This window comes from Anser cygnoides, chromosome 21 (assembly GCF_040182565.1).
Source record: "Anser cygnoides isolate HZ-2024a breed goose chromosome 21, Taihu_goose_T2T_genome, whole genome shotgun sequence".
NCBI classification, from domain to species: Eukaryota; Metazoa; Chordata; class Aves; order Anseriformes; family Anatidae; genus Anser; species Anser cygnoides.
The window spans coordinates 7348329-7374985 of NC_089893.1; the positions used below are offsets into that span (position 1 = coordinate 7348329).

Below are 26657 nucleotides of genomic sequence, written 5' to 3' on the forward strand. Positions count from 1 at the left end.
CGAGTTTTCAGGAAAGCGATTCCCAGCCCGGCTCATCTGAAAATAACTTCGTCAAGGCACGGGAAGGGCACGAGCACACCTACACCTCGCAGTGCTTGGAAAGAAGCCGCGTGGAGGCTCTGTGCCGCGAACAGACCCACGCTCCGTGGTGCCGTGTGTTGGAGCAGGGCGCCGCGGCTCTCCGGGGTGCTGGCAGCTCGGTGCCCAGGACGTGCCCTGCCTGCTTGGTGGGCTCCCCAGCAGCATGGAGGCGTCCCTGCCAGGCAGCAACGGGCTGGCAGAAGCAGACAATTTCGTGGCACTTCCATTCTTCGAGACCGAGCATCTGCCAGGCGCAGCCACCTCCCTCCCTCCCGCACCAAGCCCCTGCAGGAGCCTTCGCTGCCAGCAGGCTCAAAGCTCATCCCCAGAGCCCTCTCCCAGCCCGAGCCCCTGCAGATGTGCTGCCTCCTTCCCCTGCAGATGTGCTGCCTCCTTCCCCTACATGCGCTGCCTCCTTTCCCTACCTCCTTTTTCTTCTTCTTTTTTTTTTTTTTTCCCAGCTACAGCAACCTGGAGCAGAGGCCAGGCCTCCCCCGACTTTGTAACCAAAGGTTTCTCTGCTTTCACTCAAAGCCACAAATCCTCAAGAATGGAGATACTCAAAAATATGAAATAGTAATTGCTAATTACAGGCACAAAGTAAACAAATTAATTGATATTTACTTGTTTACCCGGTTACAAAAAACGTTAATCACTCCGCACAGTTTAATATCTTAAAAATACATGCTAAGGCGCAGCCATAAATACCGCCAGTAAAGCAAACATGGTGCTCAGCACTGCAAAGGAATTAAAATTAGTATTTAATTACAAGAAATCGCTTGAAGTTCTTTTGCTACCATTAATCACTTTCAATTATGAATGTAATTATAAGTCATCTTTTCTCTTTGGGTGGTCGCTGCTGGGACCCAAAGCGGTGACCCCGTGCTCCCGGAGGGAGAGCCACGCTTTGCTCGCCGAACGCAGCTCCTCGCCGACAGGGCTAACGGGAGCCCCTGCGGAGCACCGAAGTGCCAAGGGTGTGCAAACAGGGCGAGGAGGAGGAGGAGGAAGGCAGCATTACTCCATCCCCTCCCCGCTTGCACCGGTTTTACAGCGCTGACTTCAACGGGTTTCTCCGCGCCCCGGCAGCGCAGAATCAGGGCTACGGAGATAGATCGATTGATGTGAAATACATCCTCAGATCATTAAAGGATGGAGAGGACAATGCTATCTCTTGCTACGAGGCAAATCAAAGCCTAGAGAGCTCCCTCCCGCAACACAAAGCTGGTCGGTGCTGGGTGAACTGTAAGGTCCCTTCCAACCCAAGCCATTCCACGATTCGATGACGCGGGGCCAAAATCTGCCCCCGGCATCTCTCTGTGCCCACCCTGCCCTCCCGTTTCCCCCGGGGAGGGGGTTATTACCCAAACTGGCTCTACCCACGTAGTGCCACTCTGCTCCAGGACACCGGCACCCTGCTAGCTGTGCTGTCCCCCCCCCCCCCGACGATGGCCCTGCAGCCTGCTTCTGGCACCGCGAGGCACTGGAGGCGACCAAACCGCAGAAGACAACCCAGAAAATCAAATGGAAACGTACCCTTTTGGTTCCCTTGGCACTTCTGCACAGGGAATGTGATTAGACTGTCCTTATCTTTGTGGGAACAGTTGTTAGCAATAATGAAATCATCCAGCCCTTTTCTTTTTGAAATCCAGCCACATCCTTTGGCTCCAGGAAATAGGGGCAGTGACATGTGCTGTTTTCATAAAAAGCCACAAGACAACATATTTCATTGCAATAAATTCCCTTCCCTCAAGTGAAGAGCGGAGGAGAAGAGATTTCAAGGACAGGAAAAGTTTCAGCCAAAATAAAAAAAAAAAAGGCTGAGCTGTACTTCTGCCCATCCCACACCAAAGCTGGCTCCTCGCGGGAGGAGGAAGGTCGGGAGCTGACAGCACCGCGTGCCGCCCCCTCTCCCTGTGCTCCCAAGCCCAGCCAGAAGGAGCAGCTCCCTCGATGACAACAGGAGTCACCCGTGGGGTTTCCACACCCACGCGAAGCTCGAGGTGACAAATCCCTGCTGGGAAAGCCCAGCCCTTGAGGGATGCTTGCTCCTCTCCCGTATCAGCCAAGAGAGGACTCAGCCAACAGCTCCCACCGGAGGCCAGCCGAGGCTTCATCCACACCTCATCCTCCCTGGGCGCCTTCGCCGCTTGGTTTCCCATCCAGACCATGACCCCGATTCCCTGCCAGGTCCTCCTTCCTCCTCCCTGCCCCACATCCCCGAGCGCCTCCTAATTAGCGGGCTGCGTTTCGCCGTCACTCGGCTGAGCCTCCCCTTCCCTCGGCTCCCCGCTCGTTCTGTTCGCCGAGCTAATTGCTGAGCGCCTGCACCCTGGGTGTCTGCTGCTGTTGGAGAAGATTAGTATTTTTACAGAGGGGGAAAAAAAAAAAAAAAAGATTAAAAAAAAGAGATTGTGTTTTTTAAAGCAGATGAAAGGAGAGCCCAAGGAGATGTGCATTTGACTCTCAAACACACTCCTTCAAGTCTCCCTCAGCAGTACTTAAAGGCGTTTCCAAAGCAAGACTTTATGAATGCGAAATGAACCCGGCGCCTTGTTCCTCTGCCACAAGAAAGGGAAAAACTTATCTTTTATATACAATATTTCCTTTATGGCTGACACCGCGCATCACGCGCTGCCACTGCCGGCCCCACTTCAGACACAAACGCTGACCTTCCCAAAGTCACGGGGAGGCCGCTGCCTCGCCGCGCAGGGTCGAGCATCCCGGCTGGGCGCGAGCGGCCACGCGTCGTTCCACCCGCTGCTCTCCAGAAAGGGCAAGGGGAAAAAGAGCACGAGCGGGGACAAGTTGAAAGTCTTCCTTTCGACTGCTGCGAGCTCGCGTGCCCCAGCCCAGCCTGGGACGCTCGCGGGGAAGCGCTGCCTGCCGCAAAGCTTTCCAAGGGCAAGAGGGATGCAGGTTGAGCAGGGGAAGGATGAACCAAGGGGGAAGTGACAGCACCTGGGACAAAACGCAACGCTCCCCATGCAGCCCTGCAAACCTTCTGTACCGTCGAGGGGTGCTGGCTGTATTTTCAATGCGATGCCCAGCACCTGAACTCCCCAACTGAATGAAGGACAAGCAGCGAGCACACCCGGGCACGCAGCATCCAAGCACCTTTTGCAACCTGGGTCATCTAGCCAAGGGCACAAAGGGCTCCTACAAGCAGAGCCGGCACAACGCCGTGCCACGACTGCCTGCTGACCGAGCTGCGAGCCCCAGCTCGCCCCTGCCGAGGATTTCCAGCAGGGCCGATCCCTTCCTCCACTTTCCCTACCTGTGAAATGGGGCAGAAGAGCACCCGGCGTCACACAAAACGCTGTGTGCGGAAGCCAGGCCACGCTTTTAGGAAAACACCCACCCAGAGGAAGTCTTGGGAGATTTAATTAGCTACCGTCTGTGCTGTTTGAGCTTGTTAGGTGCTATATAATTGCTTAATATTATTATTATCTCAGCAGGTACAGCAGTTTGTTAGGGTAATGATAGTGACTGACATTTCCCTGGCATCCTTCATCCCGACCAGATCCCATATTACTCCCATAAAACACTCTTCTGTCCTGATCCTCCATATGTCTCCAAACTGTCAACAGGATCATAACTGGCTCCGCGTTGCCAAAAGGCATAAAGGCACACAGAAACTTGCCCGAGTTGTTGGGACGCATCGGAAGCTGAGCTAGGCCCGGCTCAAATTTGCTCCAAGAGCACCCAAATCCATACGGACACACGGGCTCTTCTTCAACACGGACTGAACCTGCAAGAAGTGGTCCTGGAAGCCACAGCACCCAAAATCCACCCAGGCAAAGGAAACAGAGCCGCACCTCCCGGCAGACAGCAGTGGGTGTCACAACCCAACCCCAGCGTGAAAAATATATCCCAGGGACAGCCGAGCAGAGGGGCCACCGAGTGATTAATTGGAAACTATCAGTTTGGGATAGGTCTCTAAATTCTCATTAAGTCAGGTGCTGAGGCATCGCACATTAATCCAGAACATTTCCCCTTCGGCCCAAACAAATAAATAACTGTTGTATAATTCAGGGAGAGCTGGGTGGAGCCATCTCTCTCCCCCCTCTCCCTGTCTTTTTCCAACTAACCAGTGAATAAAACATCGCCCGCAAATCTATTAGGCTAATTTTAAATCCTGACAATTTAGCAGCACTTCAGCAAGATAAGAGCCATTTATTAAAAGCCACAGTTCATTAAGCCAAATGCTGCTGGCGTATTTACTCAGAGAAGCGGGGCCGGGCTCAGCTCCCACCAGGACCAGGGCTCCCCGGGGGAGCAGCAGCAGCCCTCAGCCCGCCAGCAGCGAGGCCAGCACAAACCTGCACCCAGCCAAGCCTGCGAGGGGCTGCGGTGCCTCCCCAGCCCTGCCGGGGGCACCCATGGGTGGTGCCGGGGGTGCTTCGCCCTGTCCTGCTGAGCAGGGGGTGGTCACAGAGCGTGCCAAGGAGTGCTTGGCATGCAGGGCTGGGAAGTGTCTCCAGGAGCTCCATCGGGGATGTCCCCATGGCTGCACGCAGGTTTTATTGCATCTGAAGCGAGCCCGGGCTACGAAGCCATGCCCCGTCACCCTGGGACCCCTCCTGAGAGCATCAGAGCTGGAACCCGGATCAGACACGCACCCCTTCAGAGCCGGTCCCGTTAATGGCAAGCACAGATTGGCTTCAGACAGGGGACGACGGCTTCCAGCAGCAAGCCAAGAGGGGGTTGTGTGAGAGCTGTTGTTTGCCAAAAGCTACCAGATTGCACCCAGAGCTTTCACTCCTCCAAGCTGCCGCTTGACATCTCTGTTACGGCCCCTCTGCTGTGCCGTTGCGTCAGCTCCCGGAGCACCGGGGGGCTGTGACAATGACAGGGGGGCTTTGGGACACGGGGAAAGTGCTCGGGGCTTCCCACTTCCAGGGGGCAGCGGGAAAGACGGGCTCACCACTGCACAGCCCCACGCCTCCTGCTCTCTGGGATGGCTCTTAACCTTCAGGATGGACGAGCGCGACGCTCCACAAGGCACCAAGCGGCCACCGCAACCACAACCCCATAAAACCAAGCTGTGGACGAGCCAAAACCAAAGCCGCCCAGCAAAGACCTGCCCAAATGCAACCACAGCTGTCTAGCTAAGCCCCCGGCGCCGAACGAGCTCCGTGTCAGCATCGACGAGCTGGCAATTCCCCTCCGGGACCTCCTCGCCGCTCGTTCCCCCGTGGTGCACGGGGCTCTGCGGCTGGGGAGGGATCACAACGGGCTCGGTGGTACCCGAGAGATGGAGACACAAGGGAGGGAGCCGTGCCAGCATCGCTGCGAGGAGCAGGCAGCAGAGGGCAGTGAAGAAATCCCATCTCGCAGAGTTTGTGAGTGTAATTCATTCCAGCGGGAGACATCCAAAAGACTTTATCAAGTGCAATTGTCCCACTGCGCCTTTCACCTGCACACACTTGCAAGACAGTCTGGAGTAACTACAGAGTCTCCCTTTACAGTCATAGCTGAAAGGAGCATTATAAAGGTGAATTAACATTTAAAAAGAATGTAAAAAACCCAGAACTGTTCTAATGATGATTAATGGGAAGCTATAAGGGAGGCCATGACCTCCTAGTGTCATTAAATGGATTGGCAGGTTTCTGAGCATTAATTATAAATAGCCACAGGAGTTCTAGTGCTTAGCAGAATGATGATAAATCCATGACACAGGCAGAGGGACAAGGAGCCAGGAGCACAGCGGGATGTGCGCCCACGTGTGCACACGTCAGCGTGCAAGGAAATGTGGGTTTGCACGTGTGTTACATGCAGGAGAGACACCAAAAGGGAAAAGTGTAAGCGAGGCCATCTGAGCACACTTCTGTGTTTGGGTGGATACGAGGATGGAGAGAGGGAAATGGGTAAATGATAAATTAGGCCTTGCCAGTCAATCACATTTCCTAAATGTTTTATATCCCAAAAGCTATAAAAGCAATATTCCTTTCTGGCCTTATTGGAGCCATTTCTGTAAGGCAATTGCATCTGTTTCCTTGGGGATTTAAGCTGAACTGTGCCTCGGCTTTTTTTTTTTTTTCCACTCCCCTTTTATATTTACTCTCTAGCCTGCTACCAAAGAAGGGTCAGAGCGTGCATACAAATAGGGAGGAAGAGGGAAAAACAAACAGCCCCGAACCAGTGACCGGCAGTGATGCACAGACAAGTGGCGGCTGCGAACTTCTGCAAATTCCCCAGCCCATTAGCAAAGGAACGGCTGCAATCGTCAGCAGCCGCCTGCGTTCTGAAGCAGTCTGCTCTCGTCTTAACATTTCCTTTGCTTTAACGCGCGTTATTCTGCAATTGCACAGATATTTCAGGGCCCTGCGTCCCGGGGCACTGCTGCGTGTTTGCTGGGATGCGCTCAGCCTGCCCGGGCTTTGCAGCGCTGCAGGAGCAGCGGTGCCACGCTCCCGCTAGCTGCATTGCTATTGCGAGAGCCCTCGGCGGGATGCTCGGCGATAAAAACCCAAATCCTCCCCAAACGCCCAGGGGATGCCGCGCGTGCTCCCCAGGCTGCGGGAGGTGAGCTGTGCGCGGGCGCGACCGCGGGAGCTCGGCGCAAAATGAGAGCCAGCAGCGTGTCAGAGTCCCCGGAGCGCCGAGCCCAGCCTATTTATCCAGGAGCTGAATAAATACACAGGATGAATTGAGTGAGGGCTTCAGGTTCCTTAATGAACTCTCCCAATGAACCGCATCGACTCCGCAGAGCAAAGTCCCCTCTTGCTGCCCACGCAGAGAACAAAAGGCGCTGGGGAGATGCCAGGGGGGCAGCCCCATGCCAGGGCACCCAGAAAATCCGCCCGGAGGCTCCCAGCAGCCACACTCCATCACCAAACCACCTGTACCGGAATGCAAAATACCCCTGTTTCCATTTAGATTTAAGTATCATTACCTCGCTGGGCTCTTCCAGAGGAAGGCATTATTTCAGCTGATTGGAAAACGGTGGCGAAAGAACAGGTTCTCCATACAATTTTCTTCATATCCTATTAGTTGCAATACAATTACAGCGAATACATCAATTCTTGGTCCCAGCAGCTCCTGGAAAGAGCCACTATTAAAAGCTGACTTATTAATGGAATTGTACATCCAGGATTAATCGGGCCGTGTTGGCCATTTTCATTTCTCACTCCACAAGTGCTTTTGTTTGCTTAATAGGCTGAAGTAACTTGAGAATGACACAACTTAGAGCTTCCCCCATTTGCTGTGCATATCGCCAGCAAATTTAATCACTCTTTATTTTACAGCGTTGCTCGGGGATAAAATCTGGTACGCGCCACCGGGGAAATCCATAGAGCAGTCAAGACGAGGGGTGAGGAGGGAGAAAAGGCAGTTTCCCTTTGGAAGAGCATGGCAGAGCCAGCAAGGGGAAACCCCTGATTGATCCAACCTCAAAAATCCCAAGGGGATTTGCAATACCAAAACCAAGTGATGAAGCAAGCTGGTAGGAAGAGAGCCAGGCTACCTCTACAGTATCCTATGAGTGCTTTGAAAGCCTCCAGCTGCCCCAAAAAGAGCAACCCCACCCCCCAAAAAAAAAGCACCCCAAAATAGAGCACCCCTACCCACTCCCTGGGAAGTCCTATAAGCCAAAGGCAGGATGCCAGCCCCATTTCTGCGGCTGGGAGCGAGCCCCGCTGTCTCCCAGCGCAGACATTACCATAGAGGTGAAGTCAATGCATGTTGAAGCATGGTAATACAGTATGACTTTCCCCTTTAATGGAATTTTTCTAGCCCACTAGGAAAAAAAAGACTCCATTAGCCATACTACAAAGGCTCCTACTTATTAGTATTTTAGAACAGCGGCAAAAACATTTCTTGAATCTAATTATTGCTGACAAATATGAAAATTGAAATCAAAGTTAAATTTTCAGCTACAGTGCCTCATACGGCAGCAGCTCGCCGGCTCCCAACTATTGCATCAACACATTTATTCTGCTGAGGCGGCTGCGGAGATGGGCCCCCCCCCAGCCCACCCCTCCGTCTTCGCAGGCATTAGCTCTGACATATTCATCTCCGCAGCCGGGGCCGCGGAACTAACTCGGTGTGTTTGCCAGTCGCACACGAGCCTTGCAAGGGGCTAAAGGCGAAGGGAATAAGGGGAATAAGGGAATAAAAATTGTGTTTTTACATTTTTGTATCCAGCTTCGCCCTCTCCCACCCTGCTCTCCAAAAAAAAAAAAAAATAAAGTCATCGGGCGATTTTAAATTCCTCGAGATAGAGGATCTGGAAGGGAGGGGAGAGAAGAGGGGGAAGGAAAAAAAAAAAAGCCTTGTCAACATATTTCCTTTCTCCTGCCTCCCCCCCCAACATACTGTAAAAATCAATCCCCTTTGTCATTTTGCTCTGCTTGTGTGAATGTTTAATGGCTGTCGAGGGAGATAATGATTGCTGCTAGGAAATTCATTTCAGATTTGCTATTTATAAAGTACTTGGTGCTCAGGTGGGAAATTAACATAAGGAAGGGGGAAAGGGACCGAACGGGGAAAGGAAAGCAGCAGGAGAGGAGGGACGAGAGGCACCGGGGTGGCTGGAGGGATCTGCGCCCTAAAGGGGGATGTGCCCAGTATCTGCCCCTCTTCTGGGGTAGAATAAAAGGGTTTGTGCAAGGTGGGGATGCTCGCGGTGGGGTCCCACAGGTGCTCCCCGGCACGCTGCCCCGTGCGCATCCTGCATCCCTCGCGGCCACGGGTACCCAGCCCCTCATGGGTTTTACATCTGGGTGATGCCCCTGCACACCTTCAACCCCAAACCCCTCCACGGGTCCCGTTCCTCTCCTCCCGGGCTAACCTCGCCTCTCCCGGCTCTCCCCAACCTGTTGCTGCAGGAGGGTCCCAAATCCCGAGGGAACTCCCCGGGGTAGCGCAGCCCCCGGAGCCCCGTGCAGGCAGCGCAGCCATGGAGTTCCTAATTCATCGTCTCAGAAGTTGCTTTTCACTTTCTGATTTTTCAATAATAGGCTTGGTAGGAATCCCTTAAGCTGCTGAAATAAGCTGAAAACCGCTTTTCCCGCCATTTACATAAACACAAGTGGATCAGAAGGAATAATCATAGTTTATGCATTATTTTGGGGCTTTGGAGCCGGCTGCTAACGTGACGGCAGGTTTTGAAGCTGAAAACATACAACGGGAAGCGGTGACGCGCGGAAAAGCAGCACAAAAGGTAAACAACAAATTACACAAATTTTTTAATGTTGCATTCAGTGACAGCTCGGCTGCCCGGACCCCTCTGGTGGCTTCTACACCCCACCAGCATCATTCCAAACTGGGCTTCATTAAGAGAGATGTCATCAGGCAAAACGCAAATCCACCCCTCGCCAGCCAGCCCCGATGCTCCTTGGCCCAATATCAAAAACCCCGGCACCGGCGTTGGGGATTGACTTCGCAAGAAGTCTCGTGTAGGCACCCTCTCATCTATACATACCATCTGTCCTGCAGAAAGGGAATAAAGCCTGCAAACAACCAAACCAACCCGGGAACTTAGCCTTGTTCACCAGACAGCCTCCTAAAGAGGAGGGGGGGTTGGAAAAAGGCACGCTTACAGGGCGAGATAACATTAGGGCATTAATGAACCCTGCTGCACTTCAAGCGCTTGTCGGGCTTCCAACGAGGCGGGTTGGATTTGGCTTTCAAACCAGGTCTTTAAATCAAGAACGCTGCTTCTGACAAAAATCAAAACATTAGCAGAGGATCTGTTTTGAAGAAATAACAATAAAAAATGCAACAAGGCTCGAGACTCGAGGCTCTTTTGATAGTGCTGGAATACCGCCTTCAGATTGCTTTTTTCTTTTTTTGCTTGAAATAACTTCACAACTTTGTACATAGGCTTCTGTAAGCTCAGAAACGGAAGCAAAATACTTCAAATCAATCCTTAGTTTTCTCAGATTTTTCTGTCACTGGGAATTTGCCATCGCCCTGTTTTGGAATGGAAAAAAAAAAAAAATACTCTGCTTCATTTCGAGTACTACATATTTTCCCGTGGTGCTTCCTACTTCCTAGCAGCTGTAGTTTCCCACCACGAGTCACGGCAGGCGAAGGATTTGGGGTGCTACAGGCTCCTTCCCAAGCTGAACCAAGGCTTCTCGAGGCTTGGTGATGTACAGTAGGGGAAAGACCCCATTTCCCAGGCAAACGCAGGCCAGACCGAGGAGGGGAAAGTCGGCACCCTTATGTTAGACCACCCAAGGAAGGGAATGGGCTTTGCAGAAGCTGTGCCAGCTCCTATCAGCATCTCCCCAGTGTTTGAAAGGAAAAAATCCAACACTGCACACAGGGTGCCCGCTAACAAGGGCTTTGCTCCTGCTCGGAGCCGCACTCCTCGGCTGCATCGTGCCTCTTTGGGCTCCCCTGCTCAGCAGGCGGGAGGTGGAGGAGTCGGAGGAAGGGAAAGCAAGGGGGGAGGATGCCAAGAAGCGAACATTGTCTTTAGTGGGAACAGTCAACGGGACGAGGGGGTCGAAGGGTCAATTAATTTACAATGGCTTTCAGCATCGGACATATTAACTGTAAGCGCATCAAAAATCCATGATATCCTTCTTGGCAGGAGATAAGAGAGCACGGTGAAGGCAGCACCTCTGATTTATTATTAACCAAGAGCAAGGTGTGTGCTTCGGGAAGGAAGAGGGAGACGGCTAGCAACTCCAGGCTACCGCAGCTGCAGCTCCCAACGTGCCGGGAGCACAGGGCATGTGATGCCTGCGGGATGCAGCACCTACAGAATGGCCCCGGGGTTAGGGTGTCCCAAGGGATGCGTTCACAGAGGGCTTTTTAATTATTATTTTTGCCTATTAAAGCTACTAAACGCATGAGAAGCTGCAGGCGTGGAGGTACAGGATGCTGGCTGATGATGGGAGACAGCAGCACGGCTTGGGCTTCCAGTGCAGAATCCCAAAACCTGGCATCCTGCTCCTCTTGGCCCCTGTTTGAAACCAAGAGCTCAAGTCCAAGTCGCAGCTCCGAGGCAGCTGCAAGCCTTTGCCATGAACATCTGAGATGGATCATGGCTTGGTCCCACCGAGTGACAGGAGATTTGCCACCGCGCATCAAAGTACTATCAGCAACACTGAAAAAAAATCACATTTATCCTCTTCAGGGCTTTGCCCTAGGAAGGCACCCCTTGGACTGGGGAACAAGCAAAGAAAACGTTGCCCTCTCCTGCCAATTCTGAAGTTTGAAAAGGAAAGACAAATGCAGAAGAGCTTTTTTCTGATCCCCCAGCCAAAAAGATGTCCCCATATGGTGCTTTGTGTGCTGTGGGGAGGGCTGGAGCCCACCTCGCCAGGCTGACCACAAGTTGCTGGAAGCAGCTGCTGAGCCATCCCCCTCCACCTCGGCTTGTTGCAGAAAACAGCGAGCCCTGCTTGCTGAGTTGACCCAGATCTGTCAACTGATCCATTTTTCCCCATAGGGAAAAAATAAATTGGGGAGGGGGACCACAAATATGGATATTTTTAAGCAAAAGCAGCAAGGAAAATAAACGAAGCAGACATTGGGAACACTGAAAGCACTTGTCTCATGCATGAGTCAGGGCTCGCACAACAGGCAGACGGAAAAAAACCATGAGCCAGGGTTACTGTGATGGTCAAAATGCCTACAGAGATAAGGCAAAGAGTGCTTTGGGGGCATCCCAAAACTGGTTGCGTCCTCCAGAGCACCCGGTGTGGCCAACTGGGGGCAGGAGGGCTAGACAAGCCTGGTTTGGCCGGGCTGGGACGGTCCCAAAGATGCTTCAGAAACACTGCTGCACCAGAGGAGCTTTGTGCACAGCAGCTAGCGTGACCCAATCTCTGTTCGATGACTGAGGCTCCTAAATGCTGCTGTAGCTACAGCATGAACCAACCCTAGGTTGAGTTCCCCACCACACTGCACCAGAACCCATCTCGTTACAAATTGCAACTCTTTTAATGATGAGATCTCCCCTATATGTGGTGCAAAGCAACACAAACAGCTTTGCTGCCCAGCCCACCATTGCATGAAGAGATCCGTGTCCGCGCATGGAAAGAAGGAAGCAAGCAACAAGGTCTGCACGAGGAATCCCCGCCCTGCAAAGCTGCTTGGAGCACCCACGGCACAGCCACCAACCACACCACCACCCTGAGCGCCAGCCCAGCTCTCCCGGTGCCATCCCAGGGTTTTGCGCAATGCAGCCTGTTTTCAGAAGCATCCTTTTCATGGCAAAGGTCTGCCTGGGTTCCTGTTTACTCTGCTGAGTCTTAAAAATGTGCCAATTAATCCCATGCGGTGGCCTGATTTCCAGGGGTGCCGGATACCTGCTTACAGCTCCGGTTAAAATCAACAAGAGTGACAGATGTTGGGCAACGCTCGAAACCAGGCCATTGAGTACCCAGACCGCATTCCCCTCCTTTTATGTACTGCATATAACTGGGTTATCTAATCATGTAGGTATTGATTATTGCTGTTATTACCTATTAAGTAGCTATTTTCTGCTGTTGGGGGGTGAATATCGCGTTTCATTGACCCACACGGTAACCGTTAACCACCAACGAAGCCACATCTAATATTTCCCCCGGGGAACAATAAATCTGGGTATTCACAGAAAGACGTCGATACACATAATTTTTCTTATACACATTCATTAGTGCAATTACCTTCTTGCACGAACTGCCAGAAGGTTTCCCCCCCCCGCCTCCGTGGAGAAAAAGTCCTCCCGCGACGTGCAGCCCCGACCCGCACCCAAATCCTTCTCCTCCCTAGGGACATGTCCCCAGGCCAAATCCTGCCCTCCAAGCACACACAAACCCAGCCCGTGGTGCTGCTCATGAGTTATCTGCAACCCCGCCACACCGAGGGAGCAAATGATTCTTTCAAACGAGGAGCGCTCAGCACACGCTGCTGACATATGCTGTTGTTTTACATACCTATTGCAGCGCGTATGCTTATTAGAATAAGGTCTTTATGCTAATTTGGAAATCAACTTCCCATAATTCTTGGCTTACAGATGCTAAGGGCCCGGCTAAATCTTCTATGACCTTTTAGCCTGGTTAATCCTTCTCGGCACGGTTGAGCGAGGAGTTTTCTTCTCTCTTCCCCCTCCCAAGAGCTGGGGTGGGATTTTTGCACAAGCCCCCCCCCTTCCTCAAGAAATCCAGGTGGTTAGGAGCAAGGGACACCAGGAAAGCACTAGAGCACCCCCATAATCTAAAACAGGGCAAGAGGGAAGAGAAAATGATGGGTCCTTGAACTTTTGATGCTCATTGCCACTGCTTTGTATCAAACATCAGAGCTCCACAAAGACAACAGGAGCTGTGCTGCCAAAGGGGGGGCTCGCTCCCCAGCGGCTGGGGATCTCCTGGAAGCACCCACAGGACTCGACACCCACCAGTCCTTATTTCAGGGGCACCTTTCCAAAGGAAAAAAAAAAAAAAGAAACACAGGAAAGCTGCAAAACTTGGACGACCTATGGATGTTTGGATGTTTGCGTAAATACAGATGGTCAAGCACCTATGAATTACCCCACTTCACACTCCTCTCTACTCTCAAGCACCCTCGCGAACCACTCTCCTTATTGTTTGTTTGGCTGTAAAAAGGTAAATGACCTGGAGTATTGATAAACTGCTGCAGAGGGCAGCACGGATCTCTTGAGCCGTTTGGAGTAGATTTGTGCAAAACAGTTGTTTGTTTTTTTTTTTTTCCTGCATAACGATAATTTTCACATTTTCCACCACAAAACAGTTCCACTTTTGTACACGCAGCCAGACAGAAAAGTTAAAAATGCAAGGCGCTCTGCGGCTGGCAGCAGGGCTCACGAAGCAGCAGCACCCGGCTGCTTTCGTCTTCGGCAACGCGCACACGGGCTCGATCCTATGCATTACCTTTGGGGCTGAACGGCCCCTGGTTTCTCAAATCCTGCTTTGAAAGTTTTTGCTAAAAAGCAAAATTATTTTGCCTGGGAAGTTTATTTCCTTCAAACGACTCCTGCACACACAGTTACGCAAGAAGTCCTCCCGGGGGGGGATCTCCTTCCCCCCAACCACGCAGCGCTGACAATCCAGCATACCCAATGCCTCCCGGCCCCAAAAAGACCCAAACTTCTCCCTGCTGAGTGCTTCCCCGTGTGGTGTTTTCCCCATCACCCCCCAGCTCTGCCCTGGCCCCCCCCAGGGCAGGCCGTGATGCAGCTCCCAGCTTCCCCCCACCCCGGCAGTGACTCAGGGCCTTGTGGCACCCACATCGCTCCTGCGCGGCACGGCTGGGCGCAGGGGGGCACGGAGGACGCTTGCCTGGGGAGGCAGCCCGTTCCCCCCCCCACCCCTCAAGCCGCTCTGCTGCTGCTGAGGGGAATAAAAATCAAGAAGAAAAAAAAAAAAAATCAACTTTTTGATCTGCAAGCTTTGATGGAAGCAGAGGGAAGAAGCGTGAGGGATGAGCAGAGGCAGAGAATAAGGCTGCAAGGAAGCCAAAAGAAAGCATTAAAAGGCACAGATTCTGCACAAGGGAAAGCGGAGGGGGGGGGAAGGACCGACGGCCACCCCTCCGGGGGAGCCCCAGCTCCCCACCACCCAACCATTGAGGTGGCAGCAGCGGGGAGCAGGGCTCCCAGCCCCGGGAACCCCCCCTGGGAGCGGGGCACCGTGCCCAGCAGCGCGAGAAGGCAGCCGCAACCCTTGGAGCAGGAGGGAGCTCGAGGAGGGCGAGCGGGAGGAAGGCGAAGAGGAGAAATGCCTCGGCGTGTGCCGTGCATGCTAAGCAGCCCGCGCCGGTCGATATGGCACGGGCGGCTCTCCGCAAGAGCGGGCCCAGCCTGCCCAGGAGAGAGAAGTTTGAGCGCGGGGCTGCTGCCGGCCATCTCCCCCCACCCCGAGCCGCGGGGGCACAGCAGCCCCCAGCCCCGCACGGAGGGGGGCTTCGCGCCCCGCTGGGATCCCGCGGCAGAGCGGCTGATGGAGGGGGACCAGGCAGGGCTGCTTTGGGCGTGCGGGTGCCTAAATCCCATCCCCGACCCCCAGCAGGCTGCAGGGCAGCACAGAGCGGGCCAGCCCCTGCTGCAATCCCCCGCCTCGTGCAAAAGGGGCAGCACAGGCTGACCCCCCCCCACCCCCCACCAGGGCTGCCTGCACCCTGTAGATGTCCCCCAGGGGCAGCCAGCACCCCCGGGACCATCCATCCCCAGCACCAGGCGTGCAGCCCAGGCTGCCTCTCCCCTTCCCAGCCCCAGCCCCGCAGACAGCCCGGTGCAGGATGCGGCCCCATCCAACCCCCCCGACCCCCCCCGAGGTAACCCCGCTCCCACAGCCCCTCCAGATGGCTGCGAGGAGACTAACGCAAGCTGACAGGCTCGGCGCTGCCGGCCAGCTGGGGCCAGCTCACGTCTCCTCCTTCCCCCCTCGCTTTTTTAACATTAACATTTTTTTATATTATTTTATATTTTTTTTTTTTTGAAAGCCCCCTTAAGCATCATCCCCAGGGGATGGAGGGGACCAGCAGAGCTCACCCGGGACACGCCAGACACCCAATTCCCCAACTCCCCAGCCCGGGGCAGGGCAGGCAGCACTCGGGGCTGCACCGAGTTTTTGGGACGACCTTGCAAGCGGGTCCGGCAAAGCAAAGTGGGGCGGGGGGGACAGCACAGAGGGGCCCCGACACCCCTTTTACCCCCCCGCCTGTTGGATGCATCGCTCCTGCGGGAACTAAGTTGAGCTGCCGGAGATGGCAGAGCCATTTGGCACCACCCAAAATGAAATAAAAAAAATACAAATTGAGCACCGGGGCGGGTGGGGGGGGGGTGCGCTCCTCGAGAAGTTCCCAGCACACCCCGAGGAGGGAGGGGGCACGAAGAGGGTGATGCCACCGCACCGCAGCCCCGCATCCGCACCCCTGCAACTTAACATCAGGCTGGGGACCCCCCCCCCCCCTTATTTTGGGGGGCTTCTCGCCCTCTCCCAGCCTTTCCCCCCCGATGCTGCCGGGGGGGGGGGGGGGTCGCGGTTCCCCCCAACACACCCCCCCCCCCGGCTCCTTGGGGCTGCACCCCCCGCAGCACCCCCGCCCGGCCCTACCTTGGGAGAGGAGGAGCGCGGCCATCCCGGCGAAGATCACCCAAGAGACGGGGTGCTGCATTTTCGCCTGGGCCATGCTCACCGCGGGCTGCGATTCTCCCCCCTCCTTCCCCACTCGCTGCCTGCCGGGGAGAGGTTTAAAATCCAGCGTTTCCCAGAGCGGAGCGCAGGTTTCGGGGAAGGGGATGGGGGGGGGGGGGGAAGCGGGGAAGGAAAAGGGGATGGGGGAGAAGGGGGGGGGGGGGGGGGGAACGGGGGGGGAATAAAATAAAAAAAAAAATCGGGGAAAAAAAAAATCCGCGCCGCGGGGCGGGGGAGGGAAAAAAATAAAAAATAAAAAAAAGGGGGGGGAAAAAAAAGAGGGAAAGGGGGGGTCGGAAGGGGCGGCAAGGTGCGAGGGACAGGCGCTGCGTGCCCGCCGCTCCGGCCCGCACCGCACCGCAGCCGCCGCTCCGGCAGCGCCCGCCCCGCCCCGCGCTCATTGGCTCCGGGGCCGCCGCCGGGGCCGCCCCGCACCGCTCCCGCACCCGCACCCGTCCCGCGGCCCCGACCCGCCCCCGGGGGTAGGGACATAGGGGGGGGGGTCCTCGGCGCGCAGCCCCCCGGGGGGGTAGAGCAAGGATGGGAGCAGGATGCGCGCCAAGGCTCAGCCTCCTCCTACTCCTCCTTGCATGAGGAAGGCTGCGTGTGGGTCACCCTCGTGGTGACGCTCACATGGGTCCCCTCGGGAACCCCTTGCCATGTTCCCCTCCGATATCCGCAGCCTGTTTCACAAAATAACCCTCCTGCTACCCAAACCATCCCGGCCGGGTCCAGACAACCCAAACCATCCCATCCATCCACAACCCCCAACCCAACCCATCCATCCATCGCCCCCATCCCATCCATCCCTCCACAACCCCCAGCCCAACCCATCCATCCATCGCCCCCATCCCATCCATCCCTCCAGAACCCCCAGCCCAACCCAACCATCGCCCCCATCCCATCCATCCCTCCACCATCCCCAACCCAACCATCCCATTCCTCCACCACCCCCAACCCATCCCATCCATCCACAACCCAACGCCACCAGCATGACGCCAACCAGCCCACACACATAAGGCCCCCAAGACCAAAATCTTAGTTTTTCTCCAGCATTCATCCAGCACACAGAATACTAGAAGCACCGAACCCCGAGAATCCCGCCTGATGAAACCCAGATAAGTATCATGTTAAATATTCCTTATTTTCATCAGTGGTAAGGATGGCTCATTTCGTTGCGTGAGGTGACTCACGGCCCCGTAAAACAACATTATAGGCAGAAAAATGACAAAGCAAAAAAAAAAAAAATCTTGGCTTTTCACATTTACTCCTCCTCAGAGCCTTCCAAAATCTGAGCTGTTCACTTTGCAATTCAGAAGATTTGGCTGCAAACTCTGGGAAAATCCAGCTGCGTTTCTCTCTTCCCTCCCTATCGCTGCCGCCCAGAGAGATCTGCCGAGGCGGACCTGGGCCAGCAGCTCTGCTGGAGGAAGGCGACAAACAAGAGGTGCCAGTCCCTCCCCTGCAGTCCCTTCTGACCCCGGCAATCCCAAAGGGAGCGGGGAGCTCGGTGCAGTGTCCCTGGCCTTGCTCCCCATCCTCTCCGTGGCTCGGGTCAGGCTGCACACCTTGAGGAGGTGCAGGGCTCTCCACCAGAATCTCATGGTCACAGCCTCCCAGCTCCTTGGGTGGCAAAGGGAAGGGGACAGGACTGTTAGTGACCCAGATCTGGGCTACGGAGTATTTTTAGGCAAGTTTTTTTTGACACCCAGACCTCCCCACCTCATACAGGCTAGGCTCGAGCCACCCCTCCAGCCCCAAGCAACGCAATGCCTCGGTCACCTCAAGTTGCCCCGTTTGGGGCCCTTCTGGCAAGGTGTAAGGGTTCCTCTCGCCAAAACATCATCTCACCCTCTCTGCGCCTTCCCCACCACCCCACCACCAAGTTCCCTATGACCCCACAAAGCGCCAAGCAGCCGCCGCCACCGCCCTCCCCAGCGCTTCTGAACCTGACCCCGGCTGCCGAGCCAGCTCCCGTGGCTGGAAACGGTCCATTAGGTTAGTTTGGTTTATTACCTACACATTATCCTTTAAAAAACAAAACTTCCCCGTCTATTTGCTTAAGCAGAGAGAGCAGTTTATAAGCAGGCCCTGTGCAGTAGCTGTTCTTCCTACGGATTTGTTCTATGCATTATTAATTCACACAGCACTCGTTCAGAGCACGTATATTTACCCGATGCACCGGAACAGCTCTTAAGGAGCCTTCGGCTTGTGGCTTTGTGGAACATCAACTTTTCATGTTGAACAGCAGGTGATGTTCAACAGAATGCCTTGCAATAAATGCCTAATATCCATTACCCTCATACATATCTATGTGCTGGGCTGATAGGAACATACAGATAGCAGGGCTGCACTCCCGAGATAGGGGGACGGGGGGGAAAGAAGTTATTCATTGGAAATCACACGTATGCGAGGTGTTAAATGCTGTACCTGCATGCATAGCGAGCTGCAGAGAGAGGGGAGGAAGGCCCCTTTTTGGCAAAAAAAAGTCCACAAAGTTTTAGATGAGATCCCCCCCTCTCCCCCCGATCTGCAGACCAAAGTACAACACCTTACCCAAAAGTCTGCAGGGGAAAAAAAAAAGTGACATGCTGTTTTGAAATGAAACCTCTAACTGGCTCTAAAAGGAACGTCATGACCTTGCTGAGCAGCACTGCATAATTTTTAATAGACATTTTTTGCTGGAACTGACATACTCCCAGGCGTGGTTTTATTTCGCTAACATTTTTCCAGAGGGAAATGCCATGTTTCATTGGATTTTTTTCATCATCCCTACATATACATACCTATAATTACCATATGCATTACAATAGCATTCACAAGCCTTTGATAAGATCCCCGTTCCATTATGTTAGACTCTGTGTGTACACCCGGTGAAAAACAGTCCCTCCCCTGAGCTCTGAGAGTCAAAACAGAGAAAGCAGAGAAAGGTGTTGAGACAAGAGCAAATTACTCCTCATTTTACAGGAGTAAAGCTTCAGAAGGCTAAGTCACCACCTGAGGTCAGAAGGGGAATTTCCAGCAGTGCCAAAAATGAACACAGGTCTCCCAGCTCCTACACGGGGGGTTCAGGACTTTCCTGCTTCCTCGTGCCACGTCCCCCATCCTAGGTCACTTCTGCTTCCTCCTGCACCAGCGCAAGGGGTGGGCTCAGGGAACGCTTCCGCAGAGCGCCACGACAGCTCTGGGACCAGCCAGCAATGCACCAAACACCCCTTTTTCTTAACGAGGGATGCAGACCACGGGGGGAAAAGTCATAAAGCTTCTGCTCAAAGCATCCACCGGCCTACTCAAAGGCACTTTGGCACCCCCGTGCCCTTGCACGCACAGGACGCACGGAGCCAGACAGACGAGTACCACAGGCAGTCGCCGTGCGTGTGGATGCTCGGCTTTGCTCCTTTAATTACACCTCCTACGGGCAAGAAAGATAAGCCCAAATGGAGTGACTGCATGAAGGGAGGAAGCCTATAAGTTATTCATAAGTTCAGGCTCAAGCTCCTCTCTTGCTTTCGCTCCATGACACCTTCAAAACATATTATTCATCTATTTTTTCCTCCTCTGGGAAGAGAGATGGTAATTGTAGTAAATATATCACTGCCAAGTCATCCTCGCAGCCTCCGAGCCTGCACGGCGCTAGGGGTAGGGATCAAAGGCAGCGGCCGCTCATGAGACGTTTTGGGGTGTCCAGGCTCCGTGAAGGACATCTCCCTGCTGCCCGTGGGGAAAAGCCCCCACAGCTCCAGGACACGGGGCATTCAGGCATTCACCATCCCCAATCAAACCCTCTCAGCCTGATCGCCTCTGCCCCATTTTGGGCTAAAATCCTACAATTCCTACTTAGCATTTGGGAGCAGCTCTGCAGCAATCTGGCCCAAAGACTTCCCTGCGCCCTCACCGAGCTCTGACCGGGACTGCCTATTCACTCGGGGTGCTGCACCCCATTTCCATCACAGCCTGAGGGAATCTGGGCAAAACAAGGAGCAACCCACACCATGGAGCAAGCGTGATGGGACACGGTTCTGCTCCTAGCTCACAGAACAACACAGTCACCAGCAGCCCTGCCTGCAGAGAGCCTCGGGAAACAAGAGCCATGGCACAGAGGTTTTGTTTGCCCTCTCCAGGCTGTTCCAGACAGTGTAAAGCACCTAACGCTACTGCCAGCTGAAGCAGCTCTCCTTGAGCTCAAGAGGTTGGTTTTTCTGAATGCAGCGACGCGGATTCCTCATCTCAGCCCCATCGCATCGCTCACCACACAGAGCATTTGTTGCACTCCAGCGCAAAAATAACCCTGAAAGCAAAGTCTGTGGGCACTCCAGAGAGGGGAGGGCGAAGGCATTGCCATAAGGCGCCCCGGAGAAGAGAGACGGGGCATGGATTTTATTTGTCCTCGATTCCCTGGGAGGTCATTTACCGCAGTGCCCCTGGCACTTCCCCAGCCTTTTCCAGCACATTTGATTCTTGTGAGTTTTCTTAACCTCATCTCCTTCATTGGTTATTGCTCCTCCAGTGCTGAACTCAGCAAGATCGCTTCTGTTTAGAAAGAGATTAGCGCTGAGTACATTAAACAGGGTAATGCCACTTACTAAAGGGCACCAGATCACCACCCAGCTCCGAACGCCCCCAACACCTTCCCAAAACGGGGGCCTCCAGCCTGGACTGCTCGCAGCAGAAGCCTGCGATGCACCACACACACCAGCCTAGTGCCCCTGCAAGCCCTGCAGAGCACCCTGCTGTGATGGGCACCTTCCTCTGCTGGGTCAGTGCCTGAACATCTCTGGGCTGCAAGCCCCGAGGACTGCATCCCCATGGGCACACCATCATGCTGCAAATCATGCCCTCGCCTCATGCACAAGGTCTGCGTTATCCAAAAAAATAAAAAAATTCCCATTTCCAAGCACCTTGCAGCACAAGCAAAGTGACAGGGTTTGACCCCCAGCTCCGGAGGGGAGCTCAACGGCCGCAACCTGCTCGGTCCCACCATCCCCTCAATTCCCTCCTTTCCCCAAACCAACCGGATTCCTCCTCACCCCAAACATTTTGCAGGGACATTTTTCCAGCGCCCACCCGCCGGAGCACGTGCCGCCACCGGTCCCTGTCCCAGCCGGGCTCTTATCGCAGCTCACCACCTCGGCGCCGTGCTTCCCAGCTGATGAGATGTCTGTTTACCCACGGATTATAAGGAGGCAACAAGCCCACCCGGGGAAGAGGCACTGTTGCATGGGCAAAGACTCTGCAAACAGATGGCTCGAGGAGATAGAGGATGTTTGCTACCTTGTGCGTGCTTTGGGCTTGAGGGTGACACAGCCCCAGCACATCCCTACGTTCCTTTTTATTTTTTTTTTTTCCTCCTTGAGCTCTCTACCACCTCTCGGGGACTTGGAGAGCAATGACAGAGACTCAGCCAGCTGCTGGAGTTTGTTTGGGAAATAAAGGAGCCTGCAGCCCCCTTGGTGTCCCAGGCAGCCTCATCTCACACAAACCCTGCTTGCTGTGCTCCCACGTCCTGTGATCTGGTATTTATTGACTGATATTCCCCCTTCTGGAAGGGCCGTCCCCAACACAGAGACCCCACCCGGAATGCAGTGCCCGAGCACACCCAGCACCTCTTGTGTTTTTGGAGAGCTGGCACGACACCTCCAAACCCATTCCCTCTCCAGCTGGGAAAGGAGAAACCCAGGTAAAACCCAGGTAATCCAGCCCTACAAGGAGCAAGAGTCCTCTTTTCCCAAATAACCCACCACTTTTGGAAATCCGCATTTGAGATTTGAGCTTCTCGCACTTGTCGTGCCCCCCCCAGACCGACTGCATTCCCCACCTGCTCCTTCTCCCCTCCACCCAAACCTGCGCAGGCCGGTGGCGTTATTCATCAGGCTCAAAGCACATTCAAGATCAGTCCTGTAACCTGCCCGGCACAGCCAGAAAATTGAACGTGGTAGGAAAAAAAAAAAGGAAGGAAAAGAAAAAAAGAAAGAGGCAGCTCTTGTCAAGAGCGCGGTAGTACAAGGAAGTAATTTTTCTCTCCCCGTTTCAGTTGGACGGCGCTGTGTACGTCTGCGCTAGACGCTGCCTCCTTTCTTCTCCACCGTGCAGCTGGAGCATCAGCAAATTGGAGAGGGGAGACACAGGGGGAAGGCAATAGCAACTGAAATTGGATCCTATTGAATTTTCAATAGGACACCAAAAATATATACATATTTCAGGGCGCGCGTGTATAGATATAAGTCAATGGAGGGATCCGTGAATAGCCGGTTCTGAATAATTACAGTGGGGGGAAAATCATTGGAATAATTAGCAGTTGCTACCAGAACATTCAGGGAAATGAAATGCCGAGTGGTGTTTATTAAACAGCGCTTTATTTTCAGTTTAGGGCATTTGGGAAGAAATTAGGTGGCAAATACACAGCAGTGCTGAATGATTGGAAAAGCCTGGGATCATTAAGATTGCTCAAGCTGCCTTGCTCATCCCCTCCATTTCTTCCCCTCCTTCTGCCTTTCCTCGCTGTTTCTCTCCTCCTTTCCTGTGTTGCAGCTGCAGCAGCCTCAGGAAAGGGCTCCTGCAGCCCCCAAATCTCACCACCACACCACGAGACACCAGACCAGAGCACCCAGCTGCTACCAGCCAGCAACCCCAGGGACACCCTTTTTGATCACCTGCAACTTCCAAAAGCTTTGAGGATTTGTGGGGTGTTTTTTTTTGCACCGATATCCTTGGAAAGCTGACGCACAGCCCACCCAGCACTCCGCAAGCCTCAAACAGCGCCTGGCATACGCCTGGCTTTCTTCTTTCTTTGAGAAGAGCAAAAGCCACATGAAATTACTGTGCAGCACAGGAAAGAGAGCAGGAGGGAGAGTGAGCACGGCCAACAGGCTCGAGCCTTGCAGCAGCAAAGGGTCGGATAGGAAGAGTAGCAGGAAGAGCGCACAACCACATACGAAGAGCAGGTAGACTCCAGGAGTCTACTTTTAGGAAGGAATAGCACTTTCTCAGCCTAACGGACATTTTCTGACAGCTGTGAGCTTCGCAAAATAGGGCAGGAAAAAGAAGGGATCAAAAAAGTGCATACACTTCAGAACCACGCAGCCCCCGGCCTGCTGGAGGTCATTCACCATCCCCACCACCGCCACCTCCGAGCCAGGATTTAATGAGGACGTTGCACACGGATCCTGGCGGAGCGCGAAGAGGAGAGAAAGCAGGACAGGACGCCACAGGGAGGGGAAACGAGGTGGGGAGCACAAGTCCACGTCCCTCACCAGCTCCCATCCCTTCTCCCCTACCTGCGGTAGCACAAGGTAATCAGACACTGGGCTGAGGAAGGAGAGATGAAGTTTTAAGGGAGGTGGAAGCTCCTACGTGTATGCACATGGTTTAGATATCTCAAAAGATTTCACACTGTATTTCACATTATTCACATTTCTAAGCCTCCGCAATGCAAGAGGCGAGCATAAATGAGGCAGGTCAAAAGCCTTATAAGCTTGAAACGTCTCTGGGTTTGGAAAATCACTTTCTGAAGCTTCCAGCTCTGGATTAAGCAGGGTTACCTAATGCCAGTCAGATAAAACCGCGCTCCCAAAATCTCACCGTGCGAGCAATTTTGCACCTCACAGACACAGTTCAAACCACCTTGAAAGTTTGGAAAACAGATTTGCGCCCTCCAGACGCGTGTAATCTTGTAATCAACAATAAGCCTGCCTTACCTTGGAGATGTCTTCTCCTCGTGGAGATGCAGCACTCCAGCACAGCCAGGAGCATCGGCGTGCCAGCACGGCAGCCTGGCACAGCCTGCAAAGGGGAGAGGATGCTCCTTCATATGAGGTGCACAGGCTCTGACCACCACTTGCTCGTCTAGTTACTGGGGAGCACATTAAGCAATTTCTAACAATTTTTTGTGCATCTGCCAAAATGCCCAAAGGCATTTGATGCATAGGAACTTTCCCTGCTGCATGCTCTGATCCTGAGATGGAAAACGTAACTAGCAGGAGCTGGACTTGGATGGTCCCCTCCAATTCAGGATGTTCTGTGATTCTGTGAACTCCACAGCAATATTTTGGGGGGATTTCGGTAACAGCCTCAACACTAAAAGCACTGAGCATCCTCAGCCCTCACCAGCACCTGTACACAAAGATGCAGGAGAATGCCCAGCTCTGCAGGGGGCAGACTGGGGAACCGAGGCTCTGCCTGAGCAAACACACGAAAACCCCAAACCAGGAAAACTATAGGGAAAAATACAGACTCACTGTTAAACACAAATCTAAAGTAATTCCACAGCTCATTGGCATCTGTGCCACAGCCCTCTGTCCTATCTTGACTTATCATACCTATTAGCACTCTGCAATTCAGTGACCTCTCTTTCTCTGCACCACCTCTGCTCTGCAGTAAGGCCAGCTTCCAGCACCAGAGAAAAACAAAACAAACTGAAAAAATACAAAAAGGCAAGCATCCAACACAATAAAAATAAATTAAAACCCCTGGAGGACAACAAGAAGAGTTGTGGCTTCTTTTACTGCATTTTCCAAGGTGCTGTTTAAACACAGAGAGGGGAAAGTGCATAAATACATCAGCTGGGCTCTCCGGCCTGGGGAAGCAGCAGCAGCTCGCAGGGAGCAGCAGGAGCTGGGATAATCACACCTCTGCCTCCGTGCAGCACCCAGCCCCGCACCAGGAGCTCTTGGCCCCAAAATGCTCCGTGCTAGAGGGCTGCGGGATTACAGGGCAAGGTGCTTTTTCTGATCATCTGCTTCCCAGGTTTGCTTGTTCGAAAGAGAGGTCAGAGCACGGCCAGATCCGTGCCCACATATCTAAAATGTGGCTTCTCCAGCCCCAGCAGGGACTGGGCTTCTTTGCACCAGCTGCTGCAAGTGTAAGTTTTTGGGGTTTACTTTGCTTTGTTCTCTTTCCCCTCCCTTAAAGTTTTAAATCTAAATGAGTGCAACCAAATACTTCCACCTGGGAAGGCTTTTGGCTTTCTCATGCAAAAAGCAGGAGGGATCACAAGGGCACAGCCCCTTCCCCACCATTTCAGGGGATGCAGGTTCATTTGCACTGAGGAAGGTTTGCTGTGCACACGGACAGCAGAGGTAACACAAGCACACGGCCCCTCTGATTTTCTCCCCAAAGCAGCAGTTTACTGGCATTTATCCTGCAAAGTGCCTTTGTGCCTTGCAGGGCTACCCCATAAAGAGGCACAGCCATGGATTCCCCAAATGTAGCAGGGGAAGGGGGTAGCAGCAAAGAGTATTTGCCTATTAGTGGATCTCCTACACCAACCCATCTCTTCCTTTCCAGCTTCTCCTTACACTCCCCAGCCACCCACTCAGAGACCCTGTCCCCTCCCAGGTGGGAGCCTGGGCACAAACAGGGACAAAAACGAAACCTGCGGACAGCCAGCAACCACCATGGATGGCTACAGCACTTGCTGCAAACCCCACCAGCCCTGGCCAAAGCTTCAAAAGCAAGCTGCCACAGGGATAGGAGTTAGAGCCTAAAATCCCTTTCCTACTTTGCCACAGCCAGGTCTCCAGAGAGCGACACAAAACAACCACCTCACCCACCGATACAGCTCCTCAGCACAGCCTGGGATAGCAAGAACGAACATAATTCTCCTCCTCTGCGGCCCCAGCTCCTCATACAGAGCTCTGGACCTGGCCAAACCCCTTCCTGCAGGAGGAGGAGCCCCACCAGGCCCCAGCACCTGGGGGGCAGCTCACCCACCCCCATCTACCCAGGCAGGGCAGACCTGGTTCCCCTGCACAGCAGCACAGGCATCACCACTTGCAGCACAACGAGCCTCGTCAGGCTCATGTGGTTTGTGGTTATTGATAAACTCTTTGGGATTTTCACCTGTTAGGGAGCAGCAGCCAGCACAGAGCAGGCCAGCCCCTGCTTTCCCCTGGTTTCTGTTCCAGCAGGCTGCAGACACGGGTTTCCTCAGCTCCTTTCCCCGCTGACTGCACGGCCTTGCAGGCACTAACCCAGATATATCTGCGCGGCATTTTCTCCTCCAGTTACCGCCACTTGTGAAGCCGAAAACTATGGAGCTTGGTCTCTGCAGGAAGCAGCTGCAGGCATATTGTCCCCACCTGGATCTCCTGGGGAACCAGCCCACCCACCAAACGCCTGGGTTTGGGCAAAGCACCCACACTGTACAAACAAGAGCAACGCTCCTGGCCTCTGCTGGCTTCTAGATCAAGACGTCAGCACGGCAGAATGGGACAAGAAGGGGACAAATAGCTCTGGGGACATCCCAGGGAGACACACAGGTGGGATCTCCTGCCTTGGCGCGTGGGCTGAGGCATCGCTGGAGCACCTGGGGGGTGCCAGCCCCTGGCTGCAGGCTCCCTCCCGGCTGATCCCACCCCAGGCGCTGACACTCATCGTAATAAATATTGTTAAAAGTGAAAGTCTCCCTGGAGACTTCAAACCTCGGGCACAGGTGTTCAGGCTGTGGTAATTGGGTGAGTCATTCATTAGAGGAAATGC

The 26657-nt window shown here is 53.8% G+C and overlaps 1 protein-coding gene across 2 annotated transcripts in view; it reads right to left on the reverse strand.

The window, feature by feature from the left end:
• Positions 1–25788, reverse strand: part of LOC106040563 (protein CEPU-1) — a 336971-nt gene extending 311183 nt beyond the window's left edge. The window contains exons 1-2 of one of the 2 annotated variants that reach the window (XM_048063493.2): positions 25726–25788; positions 23876–23960 (exon numbers count right to left, since the gene is read on the reverse strand). In XM_048063493.2, the coding sequence (XP_047919450.2) occupies positions 23876–23960; positions 25726–25773 (133 nt within the window). In that variant the 5' untranslated portion in view covers positions 25774–25788. Of the gene's footprint in view, positions 1–16100; positions 16282–23875; positions 23961–25725 lie in introns of those variants that run through there. The other variant, XM_066981348.1, reaches the window with a different exon arrangement.
• Between the last annotated feature and the right edge of the window lie 869 nt (positions 25789–26657).